The sequence below is a fragment of the Phoxinus phoxinus genome, assembly GCF_949152265.1.
Source record: "Phoxinus phoxinus genome assembly, chromosome: 8".
Classification (NCBI taxonomy): Eukaryota; Metazoa; Chordata; class Actinopteri; order Cypriniformes; family Leuciscidae; genus Phoxinus; species Phoxinus phoxinus.
Genome location: NC_136883.1, coordinates 28,233,593 through 28,252,657, shown reverse-complemented (window position 1 = coordinate 28,252,657; position 19,065 = coordinate 28,233,593). Strand labels below are relative to the sequence as shown.

Genomic DNA, 19,065 nt, shown 5'->3' with positions numbered 1-19,065 from the left:
TATATATATATATATATATATATATTGATAAATATAGAACTAAAGAATAAAAGGTATAAAAATATATATATTTCTTTACATTTACTTTCTTTCCAAAAAATACAAATAATGTTTTAATCTCAAAAACATCTTGAAATTATATAGCTATAATGTCATAGATACATAAACACATTTTTGAAGATGGCATTTACTGTAAGAAATCGGTCATCTTTAATACGATGATGGCAATATCCTTACATATGTCTGAAGATATATTTTATGCACAGTGGAGCAAATCATGTTTTTTTTATAGAAAGGCCCTTTATGAGATGCTACAGTTATGTTTACCTGTGCTTCTCTAAGTTTGCCATTAGTGCTCTGTTGAAGGGTTTGTAGTTCTTGGTTTTGCTGTTTGGATTTGTCCAGCTGATGCTGTAGGTCAGTAGACTTGGCAGAGGTCTCCTTTAACTATACGAACATGGTCACAGATATATCCGGGGGAGAGGGAGAGAGAGTGCGAGTGAGAGAGTGAGAGTGAGAGAGAAACCAAAGTGAAAAGAGAAAAGTGAAAACAAGACACTCAAGCCCACCATAGTAATAATTATTCTGTCTGGCTTGTGCACGCAAATACACACATTGTAAATTAAGAAGCTGATTAAACTAATAATTACTCTTAGTGTGCATCACTGCATTCATGTGCTCCAAGTCTTCAGCTTGTATGTCCAGTCCTGAAAATAATCAGCCTAATAATCAGCCATTTTCTGTTTTTACCTGTTCATCCACGCGGGAGAGTTTAAGCTGCAGGTCTGCCACCTGCTGTTCACGATCTTTGAGTTTCTCTCCTGACAGCTGTCTTTGTTCTTTAAGCCGGCCCTGCAGCTCCCCCAACTGACGCTCGGTGTCCAGCAGCTTCGCATGCAGCTGAAGAGGAGGAAAATATGAGAGCCTGATTATGATGATACAGCTTGATATCATATCATCTTAATGTAGGATGCTACCCTGGAAATCCAGAATTCTCGCGAGAGCACAAGTTGAATTTGCTCAGCGAGTTACTCTGGTGTTGAGTAATGATGCTCATTAAATATGCCCTTGTATCTGAGCTGCACCAATCACATCGGGTTATCTGGTATAGGCGGGCCAGAGGCGAGCTAAACGGATGACGACAGCGCTGCGACGTCATAGTAAACATTGCAAGATGGCTATGGATGAACACTAGTTGTTTGAAACGGCTTTGGGCGCTACAATGAAAGATTTAGACTTGCCTTTTTCTCTAAAAGAGGAACAGAAGACGCCGCTCGAATCGTTCCTTTGCAAGAAGGACGTTTTTGCTGTTTTGCCGACCGGATATGGCAAGATCTTCTAATCTACCAGTTAGCTCCGCTGGTAGCTAAGCGTATGAAACTTAAGACTGTGTATTGTTGTGATTGGTTGTAGTGTTATCCAATTGCATGCAGTGAGATATTCAAATGTGTGCTTGGTGCCGCCCCTCGATCTGGCCGATTTTCATTAGTCGACGCCAGACCATTAATCTTTCAGATTTGGATTTCCAGGCTAGTAGGTTGCTACTGTACAAATATAAATGTGTAATGGATTGATGGGGCTGATTCTGGATAAATGGATTTGATGTTGATTATGATTGTAAATAAAAAAAATTAATTGCATGGATGAATGGATAGATTTGATTCTGAACTAAAAGATGGATGGATTTGATTCTGAACTAAAGGATAGATGGATGTGATTCTGGATAGTTGGATGGATGTGATTCTGAATAGTTGGATGGATGTGATTCTGGATAGTTGGATGGATTTGATTCTGGATAGTTGGATGGATTTGATTCTGGATAGTTGGATGGATTTGATTCTAACTGGACGGATGGATTCTCTTTCTCACCTTGCTAATCTCACTTTGCTGCTGCAGGCCCTGGTTTTCTTTATCGTCTCTCTGCTGTTGGAGTTGTTTCCTCTCTGCCTTCAACTCCAGGTGGTTCTTCTCCAGCTCAGTGAGTTCCTGTCTGAGTCGTGCGACCTCTTCCCCGCGTTCGGTCGATTCAGTCTGGACCCGACTCAGAGCTGCCTCCCCCGATGACACCCGGGCTTGGCTCTCCTGGAGGTCCAGGTCTTTCTGGTGCAGACAAGCCTGAAGACTCTTCTTAGAGGCCTGTTCCTGACCCAGACGCTCCTCAAGTTCCTGATTCTCCTTCTCCTTACGAGATAACTTCTCTGACGAAAGCTGAGTAGTGGCAGAAAGATTAGACACTTACTGCATAAAATGACATCTCATTTGTCCAACATTTAGTCTTATAATGCCAACCTATAAAAACACAGTAAAACAAGCATGCATCAGACCAGTCTATGCATACTGTACAGAACATCAAGATTCAATAAGATGGCAAACAACAGTGTTGAGGCATGATGACAAAATGTCTGAGAAATCTGAGATATCTCCCAGACCTCTTTTATGAGTTTTTTTAGGGCAGGGCTGGATAATTGTGTTCTGACCTTTACTTGTGACAGCTATTAAAAGGGCAAGGAGGATAAGGGCACAGTGACTAACACAAAGGTGACACGAAGACGATAAATACATCATATCCTGAGCTTTGCTTCAGTACATAATGTCAAGGTTGAGAGCAGCTGAATACCCTTTCTCTTTTTGTCCAAAATCTTTGTAAGCTAAAGGCTGCAGTGTCATTTGGTCATGTGTTGCTGTTAACAGTGTTGTCTGCATTATTCCATTTTCTATTTAGTCCTCCAAGTATCTGAAAGAGTCTTAAAGGGATAGTTCCCCCAAAACGTAAACATTTGTCAACATGAGGTTTGTTTCAAACTTGAAATACTTAATTTTTTCCTAAAGGTACACTTTCCAGTATTTTAGAGCAGTGGTATACTTTATATGTCTATATATCTGTAAATATTTACATTAACAGTCAAACCAAAAATTAATCAGACACCAGATTTTCTAGTGGGTGCAGGACACTATAGACAGGGTGCACACAAGTGATGCGCATGTACGACCAAAATAAAAAATGTTCTGGGTAAATAACATAAATTGACAGCTGTTAATGAACAAACACCGTTTTAGACCGACACTGTAATACTGTATAAGATTTCCGTTTGAAATTAATGCATAAATGTGCTGGTTTCAGAGCAAACCGCGAAACTGTGACATTCACTGACTCGCTTCACTCGACAGTGCTAAAACCGGCACTAAAGTACTTACTTCCTGGCAACCCGCCAAAATAAAAGCTTGCTGATTTTAGGTTTGAAAATTGTGGGAATTCTTATAAAAAAGACAAAAAATGTAAATGTAAATATTAGCATTGTATTTAAGTGTACTATAATTGTATTTTTATTTAATATGTATATTTTTTTTAAATATAATAGTATCACACTATTCATTATTTAGTTTATTTATTTATTTTTAAAAACACTAAATAAAATGCAGTAATACTATTATTAATTATTTGTTTTTATAGTTATATTTAACGGGTCACACTATGTGCAATGTGAGCACCAACCCGAATCTCCAGGTGCTCTTATGAGAACCAGACGGAAAAACGTATGTGCACCCCTGACTACAGTTCATTTATGTAAGTGAGGATAGCAAAATAAAGTAAACTGTGACATATTATACCCAAGAATTCTTCATACAGTGGACTACCAGTAAAATGTGTAAAAAAAGGGACAAAAATGTATTCAGACACTTTGACCTGACCATGTTTTGCTTAAGTGTTTTTTCATTAAATTGCTAATGCGATCTTTTTACACCACATACTGAACAAAATTAAGCATTGCTTAGTAACTGGTTGACCTAAATTGGTATTATGTAATCGTATACTTAAATTTAACAGCTGACAGCTATTCAACATAATTAATTTGTGACAGTCTAACAGAAGGATGGCCAAAACCAGTGAAAAATCAACTGATTTGATAACTCTGAGTTCTTGTCATATTTTATTACCATTTCCTAAACTATAGTGAATTAACTGTGATAATGTGAGAAATGTTGAAGGTGTTTGAATACATTTTGGTTTGACTGTATATTCTGTAATAATGGTTCACTCTTCAAGATGCCCAAATGCATAAACTTACGTTAAATTTTACAAAATAAACCTCATTATAAAGTGTTACCAATACATACATAAATATATATATACTAATGTTATGCTAATGTTATACCTTTAAAAAGTTATAGACTAGATGAAACAAGTGAGTAGCAAGTTTAAGTTCACTCTCTCTCTTATTCCTGTCCTTGAAAGTATCTTCCCTTTGACCTTGAAAGTATCTTCCCTTTCACCTTGAAAGTATTGTTTATATTTATCCCGCAGTACATTTCACAGGGATAGTTCTATTAACGACCCCTTAATCGCCCCTATTTCACTTCCCATCAGTACCATGGTCCACGTTTTTCAGAAGTCAGTGGGCCTTTGGACTCTGATCTCCTAATCCCGTCCTGACAGCTTGAACAATGGACTAGAGAGTTGTAGGTCATTACCTGCGGCCGTATATCACTCTGACCGTCAAAACAGGCACGAGACGAATCATCCCCTGCTGCTTTAATTACACAGCATCTGTGATGCATATGTCAACACTATTTAATGGCCAATCAAAACACACAGTGTGCTGACAGGTCAATGGGGCCAGTTTGGACTGGATACACGGGGCCAGCAGCCCGAGCAGCTTCCTGAGAAATGTGTCAAGCCGTTTCCTGAAAGCCAACTGGTAGTGCATGTAAACAGAGGTACAGTAAACTTAAATTTGGAAGTGGGTGCAGAGGCTGGCAGGTCTTAACATTGTCGGCATTGGCGTGTGTTCTGTAAAGCCATAAAGTAGGCCATTAAAATATACAGCTGGATTTGCTGGGAGCATACAGCACATGCCTTGTTGCTTAGGAGGGTCCAGTAACTCTAGACACAACATATCTGCTTTTGTTTGTGTATGTGAGTGTTACCTGGGTCTGCTGCTGGAAGTTGTTCAGGTTGCTCTGTAATTGGTGGATCTGTTGGGTGTAAACCGCTGCCTCCTGAGGACCTTTTTCCAGTTCCGCCTTCAACTGAGCAATCGTTGTCTACAAACAAGCGCACAAATGTGAGACCGCCACAGAAATCAAGTCTAGCCTGTAGTATGGCCTGTAATTAATTTGCAAACAAAATAGAAGCTGAGAGGGACAGAAGTGCAGTCTGTTATGGTGCACTGTTGGGTAACTTGGTGTCAAGCATTCAGCTGATTAAATTAATATTTAAGTGTTGTTTTTTTTATTACTTTTTTTCCAGTAACAGCATTAAATTGATCAACAGTTCAAGACATATTAAGTGTGACTACTTTAAGACAGAAAATGGTTCCCTTGAGTTTACGAATCTCCAAGAGAATGCAAAGCAAGTGCAGTGTTAAGTGAAGGGTGAGAGAGAACAAGGGAGAAGGACACTCGATACACAAACCAGTGAGGTGAGACATGACACACAGTACAGTAACAGAGGTGCCAATACACTGCGCCTACAGGTTATGACAAGTACATTGGAGCAAAACACTGGCTGTGTTTCAAACCCTAGTGAGCTGCCTACCTAGGTGGAATTTTTAGTTAGTAAGGTTTTTAAAAAGATATTAATATTTTATTCAGCAAAGATGCATTAAACGTACAGTATGCAAGTTAAGAATATCATATTAATAAAAATAGCATTGTCTCTGATGCATAGTACAAACATGTTATTCGCGGTAAATCAAGAAAACAATGGAATCAAACAATAAGATTAAAAATGTTGAGGAATATAGCAATGATTCGTTTTCTATTGATAAAGGTTTCCAAACAGTCGCTCACCTGTCTAATAAAACAAAAAAACATTAAAGCATCTTTGTTGTTTCCATGGTTTCTACCGAAGTAAAACTGGACATCGAGGGTAAGGCGGATATGACGTCACTGTCAGGCGACGCAATGACACGGGACGTTACACTGGTTAAAATGGCAAATTTCTCTGGATTTAAACATTGTTGGAAACATTTGGGATAATGTAAGTACACAAGTGTGCAAAATATGTAACATTGTTCTAATGTTTTTTGGGGTATTTAAATAAAAAAATCTTACATATTGTGCCTTTAAATTGATCAAAAGTAACAGATTTCAAATTTCAAATAAATGCTGTTCTTTTGAATTTTTTATTCATCTAAGAATACTGAAAAAGTTGTAACACTGTTTCCACAAAATATTAGCAGCACAACAATTTAACAATTTTAACAATTCGAATAATAAGAACTATTTCTAGAGTCCAAATCAGCATTATAATAATTTCTGAAGGTGAGACTGTGAGACTGATGACTGGAGAAATAGCTGCTGAAAACATTGCTGTTATCATGGGATTAAATTAAAATATATTAAACTAGAAAAGTTATTTTAAATTGTAATATTTCACAATTACTGTCTTCACTGTAATTTTAATCAAATAAATGCAGCCTTGTTGAGCATAAGAAACTTCTTTCAAAAATCTTACTGACACTTTTGAAAGGAAGTCTTGGAATATGTTTAGTACTGAAAATTATTGGGGGAAAAAACATCAAATTCAAAATGAAATAGTTCATCTAACTTTTGGGTGAGTGATTCATGTAAGAAACAAATCAATTATTAAGTTGCAGCTTATTTCTATACCAGACAGCTCTCAAGAGTCTGGAACAGAGGCACTATAAACTAATGGATTTATGGAGGCATTTTGTGAAGAATAAGGTTTGCAACCTAATATTTCTAAAGCAAGCCGTGATAGACATATTTTCACTATGTTACGGAATAGAGTAGTCAGAGAGATAAGGATAGCCGAAGCAAACTTCTTTTTGACCATAATTGAAAAAGCAGGAGGTGTGACATATTAAGATCTGTCCAGGGACAGCAGATGTAAAATGGCCTTTTGGCTAATTTTGGCACACTGTACAATTATTTATGTATTATTAGTGTGCATTGTCCCTGTTAAATAAACCTGAAATAAATAAATAAAAATAAATATTTGCTTATACAGTCACTAGATGGCAGCCTTTGAATTGAGTGGACCAACCAAAGTCAAAACAGAATATCTGAAAAAAGTGCATTCAAGTAACTTGTGTGTAATGATCTATGAACCAGGACTATTCTGCTTTTGAGGGACCTTATATAATGAGAAGTAATATTTAGGTCAAAAGTGCAGGCGATTACAGGCATGTTTACAGGAAACACTCAGGGGTGGGAGGCCTGCCAGGGGGTTAATGGTTAACTTTAGGAATCTGTTAGAAAGGACAGTCAGTGTGACCCTCAGACATTTAACAAACATGTCCGGATACTACATTATGATTGTAACCTAGAGTATAAAATCCCTTGAGAGTGTATCTTCATAGTTGTTGTCTAGACAGGGTAACCACTAATCTACAATCGGCTATAGTTTGGTTTAAAGGGCAAAGTGACGTCACTGGTACACCCATTCAAAGGTCAGCTGCTTATCTTTGTCTCAAAATGACCTCTTATTATCCCTGCCTTCACGAGTTATTGATTTTGGCAATAGTCGACATATTTGCCAGATTCTATCAATACCTATATTTTCCGAATAAACAGCACAGAGATCAATTGTTTATAAAGCAAACATCATGGCAACTCTGTCCTTATGTCAGTGCAGTGCAGACAAGGTCACAGCAGGTTTGAGCTCACCTCTGAGGTAGTGAAGTTGGCCTGCAACAGTTCGTATCGGCTCCTGAGGCGCTCGGACTCCTCCTCCCTCTCTCGGGTCATGTTATCCATGAGCGTCTGCACCTGCACCAACTCTTTCTTCAACACCTCCACGTCTTCCACTCCAGGCCTCTGAAGCTGGAGGAGAGCCAATGACAGACAGGATTAAGCTGGGAGAGATTGATGATGTATACGCAGCAGCAGCTGAGAGGATGCGAACTCATTAATTATCATGAGACAATAAAGGAGACGTTACCAGCTCTGCCGCCAGTCTCTCCTTCTCCTGTTTCTCTCTCTGCAGATCTTGGTTTAGATTGGCCAGCCTCTGCTCCAACGCTTCTTTCATGCTTTTCTCCTCATCATAACGAGATTTGATGTCTGAGATATGAAACACATACTTATTTTAAAGCCATTTTATTTTATTTCATATTATCATAAGAAATGTAATATTTGTGTTAACTTCTATATTTATATCACGGACAAACTCACGGTGGCTGAGAGAGCTCATTGCGCATCTTCATCAGTATGCCAACATAAGTGCTGCAAATACTCACAATGCAACTAAATACAGAAACACGCTGCAAATACTCACAACGTAACCAAATACAGAAACGCGCTGCAAATACTCACAACGCAACTAAATACAGAAACGCGCTGCAAATACTCACAACGTAACCAAATACAGAAACGCGCTGCAAATACTCACAACGCAACTAAATACAGAAACGTGCTGCAAATATTCACAACGCAACTAAATACAGAAACGTGCTGCAAATACTCATAACGCAACCAAATACAGAAACACGCTGCAAATACTCACAACGCAACTAAATACAGAAACGCGCTGCAAATACTCACAACGCAACCAAATACAGAAACGCGCTGCAAATACTCACAACGTAACCAAATACAGAAACGCGCTGCAAATACTCACAACGCAACTAAATACAGAAACGTGCTGCAAATATTCACAACGCAACTAAATACAGAAACGTGCTGCAAATACTCATAACGCAACCAAATACAGAAACACGCTGCAAATACTCACAACGCAACTAAATACAGAAACGCGCTGCAAATACTCACAACGCAACCAAATACAGAAACACGCTGCAAATACTCACAACGCAACCAAATCCAGAAATGTGTTGCAAATACTCACAATGCAACCAAATCCAAACGCGCTGCAAATACTCACAACGCAACCAAATCCAGAAACGCGCTGCAAATACTCACAATGCAACTAAATACAGAAACGCGCTGCAAATACTCACAATGCAACCAAATACAGAAACGCGCTGCAAATACTCACAACGCAACCAAATACAGAAACACGCTGCAAATACTCACAACGCAACCAAATACAGAAACACGCAGAAAATACTCACAACGCAACCAAATACAGAAACACGCAGCAAATACTCACAGTGCACATGCGATCAGGATGTTAAAATAAACACAAAAAATCCTCACCTTTCAGGTCATTGACATCACCACTGACGAGTATTGAACAATAAACGGTCCCAGCCTATTAAACATTTCCATTGTGGTCTGTGCTATTTGCAGCTTGTTTCTGTATTTGGTTGAGAATTTGCAGCACATATGTGTTGTCAAACTGATGATGTTTTTTTTATTTTGCAGGTGTTTTTTCTATTTACATGCGTTTTCCTCAGTTGCAGCCCGTTGAGCTCTCTCGGCCACCGCACAAGCTGCATAAATATAAAAGGCAGGAACTTTCCCGCAAACTTACCAACTATCTCAGTTGCGAGCTGAGCAGCTTTCTGTTCAAATAAGTCTTTCATCTGTTTGATGTTGAACTTCTCGGTTTCAGATTCGTTGAGCTTTACCTCGAGCTCTGAAAAGATAGAAATACTGACTGCGGCTTCACAAAATGATACAATACAAGACACATTCAGTTGACAAAATTATTTTAAATTGACACTATTGTACCACACCCTACTTACAGTATAAGTAAACTTGGCCAAAAGGTTTAAAAGCCAAAATGTGAAGCTCTTATTTTTGGTAACTGTGATTAAGCATTTTTAATGATAAAAACAAATGATAATAATAAATATTTTAATATATATACATTATATATATATATATATATATATATATATATATATATATATATATATATATATATATACACACACACACACACATTTTAAACGCTTATATGATTACAGGATATTGCTAAGAATGTAATCAATGAATCAATGTAATCCCACAGATCTATTGATTGAGTTTAACTTTTATTGAACCTGCTAAATTCCTTTAAAGAACTAATTAACACTACTCAACTAACCGGATTCTTCTCCACTGGTACCACCACTCTGTGAGACCTAAAATCGATACACATACACCCATTCAATTAGAGAACACAGCAAACATTCCTTCAGTAATCAATAGACATTATTAAAAGTGTAAACCTTTCTTAAACCATCTTTGATTTCTGTGTGTGAACAACCAAGCATTTCAAAGCATTTACTTTATTAGTTGCTAGTTGTCCTTGTACTTTTTCTAATTCTTTTTTCAGTTCCTCAGAATACCAGCGTTCCTCCTGAAAACACACACCACAAATTGCACATCAGCAATTTCAAACCTAATAGACATATCCAATGGAAATAACATAATTGAGTAATGGTGCTATGAGTAGTGCACATTTCAGGCATACTAAGGCTGATAAGAAGGCAGAATACCTTCAGTGAAGCCTGTAAATCTTGGACTTCCTGTCGAAGGACTAGATCCTCCCTTAACAAGAAAAACACATACCTTTATAATAAACTTTTCATATTATGCAGTTTTCTGTGGAATAACATGTCGCAATACATGATGTTTCTTTGATGATGAACTCATGTTCATGGTCATACATGGTCCACAATAAAACAAAAGATTATCTGGGTTTAATACTACAGAAGCCCACCTGCCAGGGCTGAAGGGGGACGGCTGGTCTCCTGGCTCATGGAACACCTCATAATGTTTGAAGAGCTCCTCAGCAGAGTTATGTGACTTCATACACTGGGGACAAATGAAGCCCTGCAGACAAACAAATTAACACCACAATGAGATTCAAAAGAGCAAAGAACACATAGGCTAACTTAACATCATCATACATCCATTATTAAAATGAGAGTTAATAATTTATATCCCCTCATTTTTGAACCCTCATTTTTTTCTAAAACCATATGATTTTATTTCTTCCATAGAATACAAAAGGAGATGTTAGGCAGGACGTTCAAGTCAAGCCAATAACACAGAACATCTACAAAATTGAGACACAGGGGAATGAAAAATTGGGTCTCATTCACTATGCATGCGCACACAGATTTATGTGTAAAATCTGCATACTAACGTTTTCACAAAACATGATTATATTATATTATATCAATAAATATTACGATTTAATTTCATCTTAAATATATTGGTTACACTTTATTTTAAGGTGTGATTGTTACAGTGTAATTATATATTTAAATAATATTAATTAAGTACATGTACTTACTATAGGGTTAGGGTAGGATTGGGATTTGGTTGAGGGTTAGTTGCATATAATTATGCATAATTTACTGTTATTACTATGGTAAGTAAGTACATGTTACATATGTAACAAGGACACTGTAAAATAAAGTGTTACCAATATATTTCATCATATAGCCTACAGTGAAAGAAAAGCTGTGTTATAGCTTTAGCTGTGAGGTTTAGATAATGCAGATTTACTCGTATGTACAGCTGAATACTGAGAGGTCTGTGATCTGCGTCTGAATAAAAGGTGTTTATAGTGTTATTGTGAGAGCGGCATATGTTTGACGATTCACGAAAGGCTGTAAAGGGAAGGTTGTGAGGAAAGTCCTTACGTCCTATCCAAATGACTAACCTCGTGCATGCGGCCGCTCATTTAAAATGCTCATATATGAGTAAAAGGTGAACAAAAAAATTTATTAAATTAAAATGCTAAATTTAGTATTACATGGTGGGTCTCAAAGAATAGGCTTGGACTTGGTGCTGGTAACCCAATGCACAAGACAATGGTGACACCAGAATAAACATATTAATGATTCTGAAGCTGAAAATACAGAATTATTTAAGATGAATATGCTTGCACTCTGTCACTGACTATAGGACTATTTAAAATAATGTAGGCCACTTTTTACTGGTAACATAAGACATTTGGCATTATCAGGAGGACCCACAAGTATTCCCCCATTGCATTATTATACATTATATATAGTAGTTTAATACTAACATTAATACTAATACTAACATAAAAACTCTGTAAACTTGTTTTTTTTTTTCTTACACAGTAATTTTTATTTTGGGTGAACTATACACAATACAGATGGTCACTATCCACGATTCATATTGTTCAATTTTTTATTTTGTGATATATTGTTACACCCCTAGAAGCTTGACAAACCCTGGTCACCATTCACTTTCATAAGAGTAGAGTGAACATTGTGATAAACTTATTTTGAAAGAAAATCCTAATAAGAATGAGTAGCTAAATGATGGCAGAACTTTCATTTCTGCGTCAACTATCCCTAAAGTCTTGAATCCAACACTGATATGATTTTAGCAAATGACAGAAAAAGATATTAAGGCAATGAGGCATTTGGCAGTAATATGTGAGGGTTATACATTTAATTCGGCTTACCTCCGAGGACTCATTATTCATATCAGCAGACGGCTGCTCAGACTCCGAGCTCTGGGAGCCTCCTTTCCCAGGAGTCTATTTCCACAAAGATATGTGCAGAGAAAGTAGAGAAAGGAAGGATTTGAATCAGACGTCAGCTGCGATGAAACTCATCTCATTATTTCACACTATTCATGTCTGGCACAGCTGATCAGGTATCCGGGCAGCTGATCAAGAATGAGTGCACATCATTTCATGTCATTCACAAGGTGTAAAGGCAAAGACCGCTTTGTTCACTTCTTGGGATGTGTTCGGCATGGCTGTCAGTCATCGGGCTGAAACGGTATACTCAGCAAGAGGGTCGTTTAACGTTTCCTTGATCTTGGCAACCGAGAGCAGTATGATGTCAAACAATACTGTTCTCTAACATTGATACGCCCTTGACATTTCGTATGTGCCTACTGTCAGATCACAAGACGTCACAACAGGGATACAAGTGGCCGAAAACTACGGCTTAGTCATAACTAGACCTTACTTTCAGCTTTCCTTCCACTTCTGAAAGAGAATAACTGAAACTTCACCACGTAACACACATTGGCTTGGTTCAAGAAATCTTTTTACTAGTATAAAAAAAAAAAAGTATGTCAAATAAACAGGACTTTCAAATCCTCAATGACTCGCTGTATTAGAGATGGGAGTTGGGTCAAGAAATGGCATGTAACACCCCAAAGTAAATACAAATAAAAAAGAACCTTTGCATAATTTTAATTTGATATGATCTGCTATTAAGACCCTTAACACTTTTTGCACTATGATATTATTTTTAGGACAAATAGTAACATTTGTATCACCCAATTATCATTACTGCAATGCAGCCATTTACTGTAACACTGTTTTGTAATGATTTTAAATAAATTAACTTTTAAATAAAGGCAGTTCAGAAAATGCTACCAAGATGTAAAAATACTTATAATAACTTTTTGAATGAAATTAAACTTTTATTTAGCAACGATGCATTAAAGGTGCAATATGTACGAATTTTGTAATAAAATATCCAAAAATCACTTATGTGATATAAGTGATTTTTTTTCCTGCAGTTGTGATATATGTGATATATTTCACAGTGTGATATATTTCCTGCAGTTGTGTACTTAAAATATCCCAAAAGTTCCCAAAGATTTTTAATTTCAGAGAAATTCCAATTGTAAATAATGGCTCGTCCCTGTTCACTTGTCGCCTGTCAATTACGTAATATACCTGATTTCCGCTTGTACTGCCATAGTAACCATGGCGACTAAGGGTGTCACGATTTCGATTTTAAATCGAAATCGATCGAAATTAAGTCACAATCTCGATCATCGAATTCAAACATGGAATCGTCGATGCTGCCACGCCCCCATGTCATGTTCGGTCGGCTTGTCAAGCAGAAAAAAAACGCGTGTTGAAATGCTGCGAGTCAACCTCCTCTGGGGGCCGCACACCCGACGAGTTGTCTATGACAACTCGAGGTATCGCACACACCGGACGAGAAGCGCCGCGGCGCGTCTATGACAACTCGAGGTATCGTACACCGGACGCACACTTTCATGTGGCCTGCAATATTGTGTTTAAGGACATTATGGAACTCATGTTTATGTTATGAGGCTACTGTACAACGTTGCTTAGTCTGCACTTTATCTCTATCTCAGAGAGCGTCAGTTAACTGAATGTATCCTGAAAATCCAAAAACATCAGCAATTTTCATTCAACCAGCTGATTTCTGTAAATGAATGTAAAACATTTATATTGCAGCAAAGTCATAACGACGATTTGAGACAAATAAATGTATATAAAATGTATTCATTTATAATAAATGTAATATAAAACTATGTGAATGGCGCTCTCTGGCGCGGCAGGATTCATTTTGAACAAGGTCCTGAGCCGTTGCTGGGCGCCGCGGACAGACGGCGAATGGCGCCGCCGATGTGTGTGTGTGTGTATGTGTGTGTACACTCAGAGAATAAAGTGTTAGAATTTTAAAGACGTGGCTCTGCGCGACGCATATATTTATCTGTTAAACTGTTTGTTTGTTTTGTTGTGAACTTGAATGTCATCTTCTGTGAAGAAGACTGCAGTTACAAAAAAGAAACTAGATCGCAGGTTATTTTGCTTAAGTTTCCAATTGACTGAAGAAGTATTGTTACATTATGTTCTTAATAAATGTTTTAAATTTGACAATGTAGTGTGGTACATTGCGAACAAAGGTCAGATATTATGCATAAAAGTTTGGTCTAAAAATGGCATAGCAACCTGTGCTTAAAAAAAAAGAAAAAAATAATAAAAACCGAGAATCGAATCGAACTGTGACCTTAGAATCGAAAATGTAATCGAATCGAGGATTTGGAGAATCGTGACACCCCTAATGGCGACAGACATGGACAAATGCGCTACGTCTAGCGGCACGCTCACGCTGTTGTTGTTTCGTTCAAACATTATGGACCATGGCAAGCAGACTTTGTGACAAAAGGAGAACTAAAACGAGGATCAATATCAGAGTGGCGTTTTCGAGATGCCGACTTCGACTTGACAGAGCTCTTACATGTACTTTATTTTAGACAGGTGAGCAAATGTACATAAAACTAATCAATGTTATATAGTTTAACATGATGAAATGTTAGAATATGATCTGTATGTTATTCTAATGTTGATCTAGCTTACTGCTAGTCTCATACAGCCAACAAACTAACATAGAATAGCATTATAACTTTCAACACACTTAAATGCAGTTTGGTGTGATAGTGTAGACCAAGTGAAACAGCGCTGCGTTACCTCACAAGTTTCATTCGTCTAATAAACTGACCTGTGTGAGTAGTAATTCAGCTCTTGCGGGTAAGTTAGTTCGGTAGAATGAAATGTCCTCATTCCTTTATATCCGCGGGACTTGCGTGTGGTGCTGATATCTGTCTCTCATTAGCAATCGCGCCCTACTTTATCCCACAGTCATGTTAACAACATCAAAGTATTCACTCATCCATGAACATTATTAGATCCATCAACTTGATGACAAGTTCCATAATTCTGCTGGAATTTTGCATCAACCTACACCTTTGTTATTGTAAGAGGTTAGCGACCCCTAGCGGCGAAAAAAAGGACATGTTGTAGCTTTAAATACCGGTAGATCAAAGGTTGACATTTATAATGTTAAAAAAATATATATATATTTTAAATAAATACTGACCTTCGCAACTTTTTATTCATTAAAGGATCCTAAAAAAAATGATCAGTTTAAAAAGATAGGCTATATTAAGCAGCACCACTAAGTTAATAAAATAATAAGAAATGTTTCTTTAGCACAGAATCAGCATATTAGAATGATTTCTGAAGGATCACATGACACTGAGAAGTGAAAATTAAGCTTATTCAATTAATTACATTTTAATACATAGCATATTAACACATTAAACAGCCATTTGAAATAGTAATAATATTTTATAATATTACTGTTTTTTATCAAATAAATGCAGCCTTGGTGAGCATAAAAGACTGTTTTGAAAGGTGGTTTATACACCATACACTACACGATTTGCATGGGCACTCCAATGCACTTATTATTATGTTGCATGCCCAAAAAAATTTACATTACCATAATGGATGACACAACATCTTAAGGTGTCTGCTGCTAGACCAAAAACCTGTGGTAGATCCACAGTATCTTACAGGAATATTATTAAGCATCATTATTAATGAAAGACTCAAGGACAGTCAGCTGCTGCCTAAAAGAACAGGTTGTATAACTATAGCAATAGGATATGACAGATCAGACATTTCTATTAATGGGGAAATCATATAGTGTGAGTCACAGCTTGACAGATAACTGAAAAATACATTCACACCAGCTATTTCAACGGGACACGTCTTTGGGACAAAATGATCAAAGCTGACACCTTGTCATTGCTTGTCGTTAATCATAAAACGACTTATGAATAAGCAATTCGACAAAGCTATATAGCCCGCTAACCGGCTAGCAGCTCAGTCTCCATGTCAACATTCACGCAGAATGACATCATCAGAACATTCACTGTTCCTTAAGAACAAAAGAGATCTGATCCAGTCGCGATTCGAGACTGTCCTCAAGAAACCACAAGCGAAAAGTCATTTTAATCAATCTTGAGCAAGGCCATCATTCAGTGTCAGGCCCGACGAGCTACAAATCACATGCAACTGAATGAGTGTGTCTGTGTGTATTTCACTCACCATCTGTAATATTCGTCTTAACATTCTGGTCCTTTCTCTGGCTAGAACTATGAAAAATCAAATCTTAAAAGTTGTGTGCTAATGAGGGAGTGTATATTTTGTTGTTGACACCTGCAGACACACACTGCTGCTTCTGTAGAAGCACACCGTTTTCCGATAAGTCCCGCCCTTCATCTAATCAATGTTTGCGATGATTGGTCCGCCTGCATGAATGGCTTCTAAGCTGCCCAATTGTAGGCTGTCTGTAAGGAGCGTCCACCAATCATTGAAAAAAGAGATTAGGTCAAAGGCGGGATTTGTCGGAATGGAGCGCAACAGTGACCGCTCACTTTTCCTTTATTCCGGAAGTATTTTCTCATTCATTTTTTTTTCTTCAATTAGGTTTTTTTTTTAAATCCACTCTAAAACGTTCTTAGCCACTGACAAAAGCAACCAGATCAGACATTAATCGCAACATAACAAACATTATTATTTTTTTAAAGTATTAGAAAATCGGAGAAGTAGGCTACATAAAGGTAAAAGGTCTTTTATGAAGCATTACGAATGACGTAATAGAATTCAACGCGACGATATTATATTGAATTATAAAAAATAAAAAATTGAATTAGGCCTATACCATTTTTTAAATTCTAAAATACATTTTTGAAGCGTATTGGAGAAATAGTCAAATATATACAGACGTTGTTTGAGAGAGTGGGTCGTCTGACTCGATTACTTTATTTGCATTGCAAATGAGAGTTGTGCTCTCCATCCAGCCAAAAGTCAGAGATTTCATTAAGATATTGATAATTCCTGTGATTTTTGTTTATAAGAAAAATAATCTTTTGTCCTCTGTTGTCCTCAAATTATATTTTGTAATTGTGTATACACAAAAAAAATTGGGGTGGATATGGAGAATTTTTTTTTAAAGGAAAACGGATATTATAATCAAGATTAATAATTTTGATAGCTGTATTTAGGCTATGTATTATTCCAATGAAAATAATAAAAATAAAAGTTTATTTTACAATTTTACATATAGGCCACACAAAACAAAAACAACAATAGACAAGAAACACGAAAAGACTATCATGGAGGTGATGGATTGGAAGGATCCACATCAGTGAAAATATATTGATCTGTGACCTTCACTGTTATGAACTCGCATTGAATAATTCCCTTTCTGCTGCTGTAAACAGTTACTCACATTAGTTCAAATTGATTCACTTCATATTACACATGTTATATGTTTTAATTATCAGGAATCTTTCAACTTTAAGTTTGCACACTTTTTTATGTCACAGGTTAAAGGTGAAGAGGGACGATAATCTACATTAGGGGGAGTTGCAGTTGCGGTTGTGCTTGTTGATCCACAAGTGCTTCAGATTCGGATCGTTCATGTAGCGTTCAACCAGTAACTCTTTTTCTCTTCACTCCTTCTCCTTGATTATTTTCTTCTCTTCCTTTTCTTGCCCTTCTCCTCTGCCCAGGTGAACAGAACACTGCAGAACACTTTTCTTTTGCACTTTTTCTGGATGTTCACATTGTGCAGCGTCTCATTCTTGCGCCTGTCAGGAGAGACTACACAGAAGAGCTTCATCATGAGCTCATCGATCTCAGAGGCATCATCCGAATGGCCTTGTATGGCCTTGGAGTCTCCTATTTCCCTGGGGTCACCTTTCTCTTCCTCAAATCCCTGGACCTCCACCACTTCGCTCACCCACAATGACAACTGTGTACAACTCGTTCTCCTCATCCTCTATGTCAACCAGCTAACTGCGCCATCATGGACACCGAATGCTCCAAGTCAATTAAATATTTGTGGTCGATATCTGCAGAAAGTCTCAAAAGTCTTTTGATCAATTTACTCATAACAACACACCAACAGCAGACCGGAGACAGACCTGAAGTTTAGAGCTGCCAGGACGGAATCTCCATGATATCACAAAAGTGAGTTCAACCCTGAGTGAGAACTCACACATTCACTATAGTTGCACCAAATAAAATACTGACTGTTTCCAAAAAGGTGTCCCATCTCTTCCCCCTCTCTGAATATTCAACTGAGATGTTTGTTTTTTTTTCTCAAAAAAATACATATTTCTACATTAAAACTGTTATATTTAAAACGTAATTTATGCACAGTGTTGGGTAAGTTTCTCTAAAAAAAAAAAAAGAAGTAATTAATTACTAGCTACTAATTATATCTTCAACAGTGTAATTAATTACTACTAATTACTCTCTCCCTAAAAGTATTCCATTACTTATTACTAATTATTTTCTAAATCTCATCAACCTCGACAGGTTGAACAATGCTAAGATAGACATGAAACGGCTCTTTGAATTCTATCCTTAAGTCCTTGAGTTAAACTAGACCACTTTTTGTTAAACATGTCATTTACATGTTTTCTTCTTTTCTTGATTAGATAAGGTCCAGTTCTAATATTTAAATTTTCAAGGTAGGCTATATACCAACAAAACATTATAGATCATGCTCTCCAGACAAATTTCATTTTTAGGTAAAGTGGACCATCCCTGATGAAAATTGATCCTGCATCTTAATTAAAAACACA

At 37.0% G+C, this 19,065-nt stretch overlaps 1 protein-coding gene across 2 annotated transcripts in view; it reads right to left on the bottom strand.

Annotated features, from left to right (window-relative positions):
• eea1 (early endosome antigen 1) overlaps positions 1-16,721 on the bottom strand; it is a 29,811-nt gene extending 13,090 nt beyond the window's left edge. For both annotated transcript variants that reach the window (XM_079621715.1, XM_079621716.1), the window contains exons 1-13: positions 16,517-16,721; positions 12,305-12,379; positions 10,577-10,689; positions 10,353-10,404; positions 10,142-10,213; positions 9,959-9,995; positions 9,401-9,505; positions 7,907-8,028; positions 7,633-7,788; positions 4,927-5,043; positions 1,870-2,208; positions 751-900; positions 328-447 (exon numbers count right to left, since the gene is read on the bottom strand). In XM_079621715.1, the coding sequence (XP_079477841.1) occupies positions 328-447; positions 751-900; positions 1,870-2,208; positions 4,927-5,043; positions 7,633-7,788; positions 7,907-8,028; positions 9,401-9,505; positions 9,959-9,995; positions 10,142-10,213; positions 10,353-10,404; positions 10,577-10,689; positions 12,305-12,379; positions 16,517-16,540 (1,482 nt within the window). In that variant the 5' untranslated portion in view covers positions 16,541-16,721. The remainder of the gene's footprint in view (positions 1-327; positions 448-750; positions 901-1,869; positions 2,209-4,926; positions 5,044-7,632; positions 7,789-7,906; positions 8,029-9,400; positions 9,506-9,958; positions 9,996-10,141; positions 10,214-10,352; positions 10,405-10,576; positions 10,690-12,304; positions 12,380-16,516) is intronic.
• Positions 16,722-19,065: the final 2,344 nt, after the last annotated feature.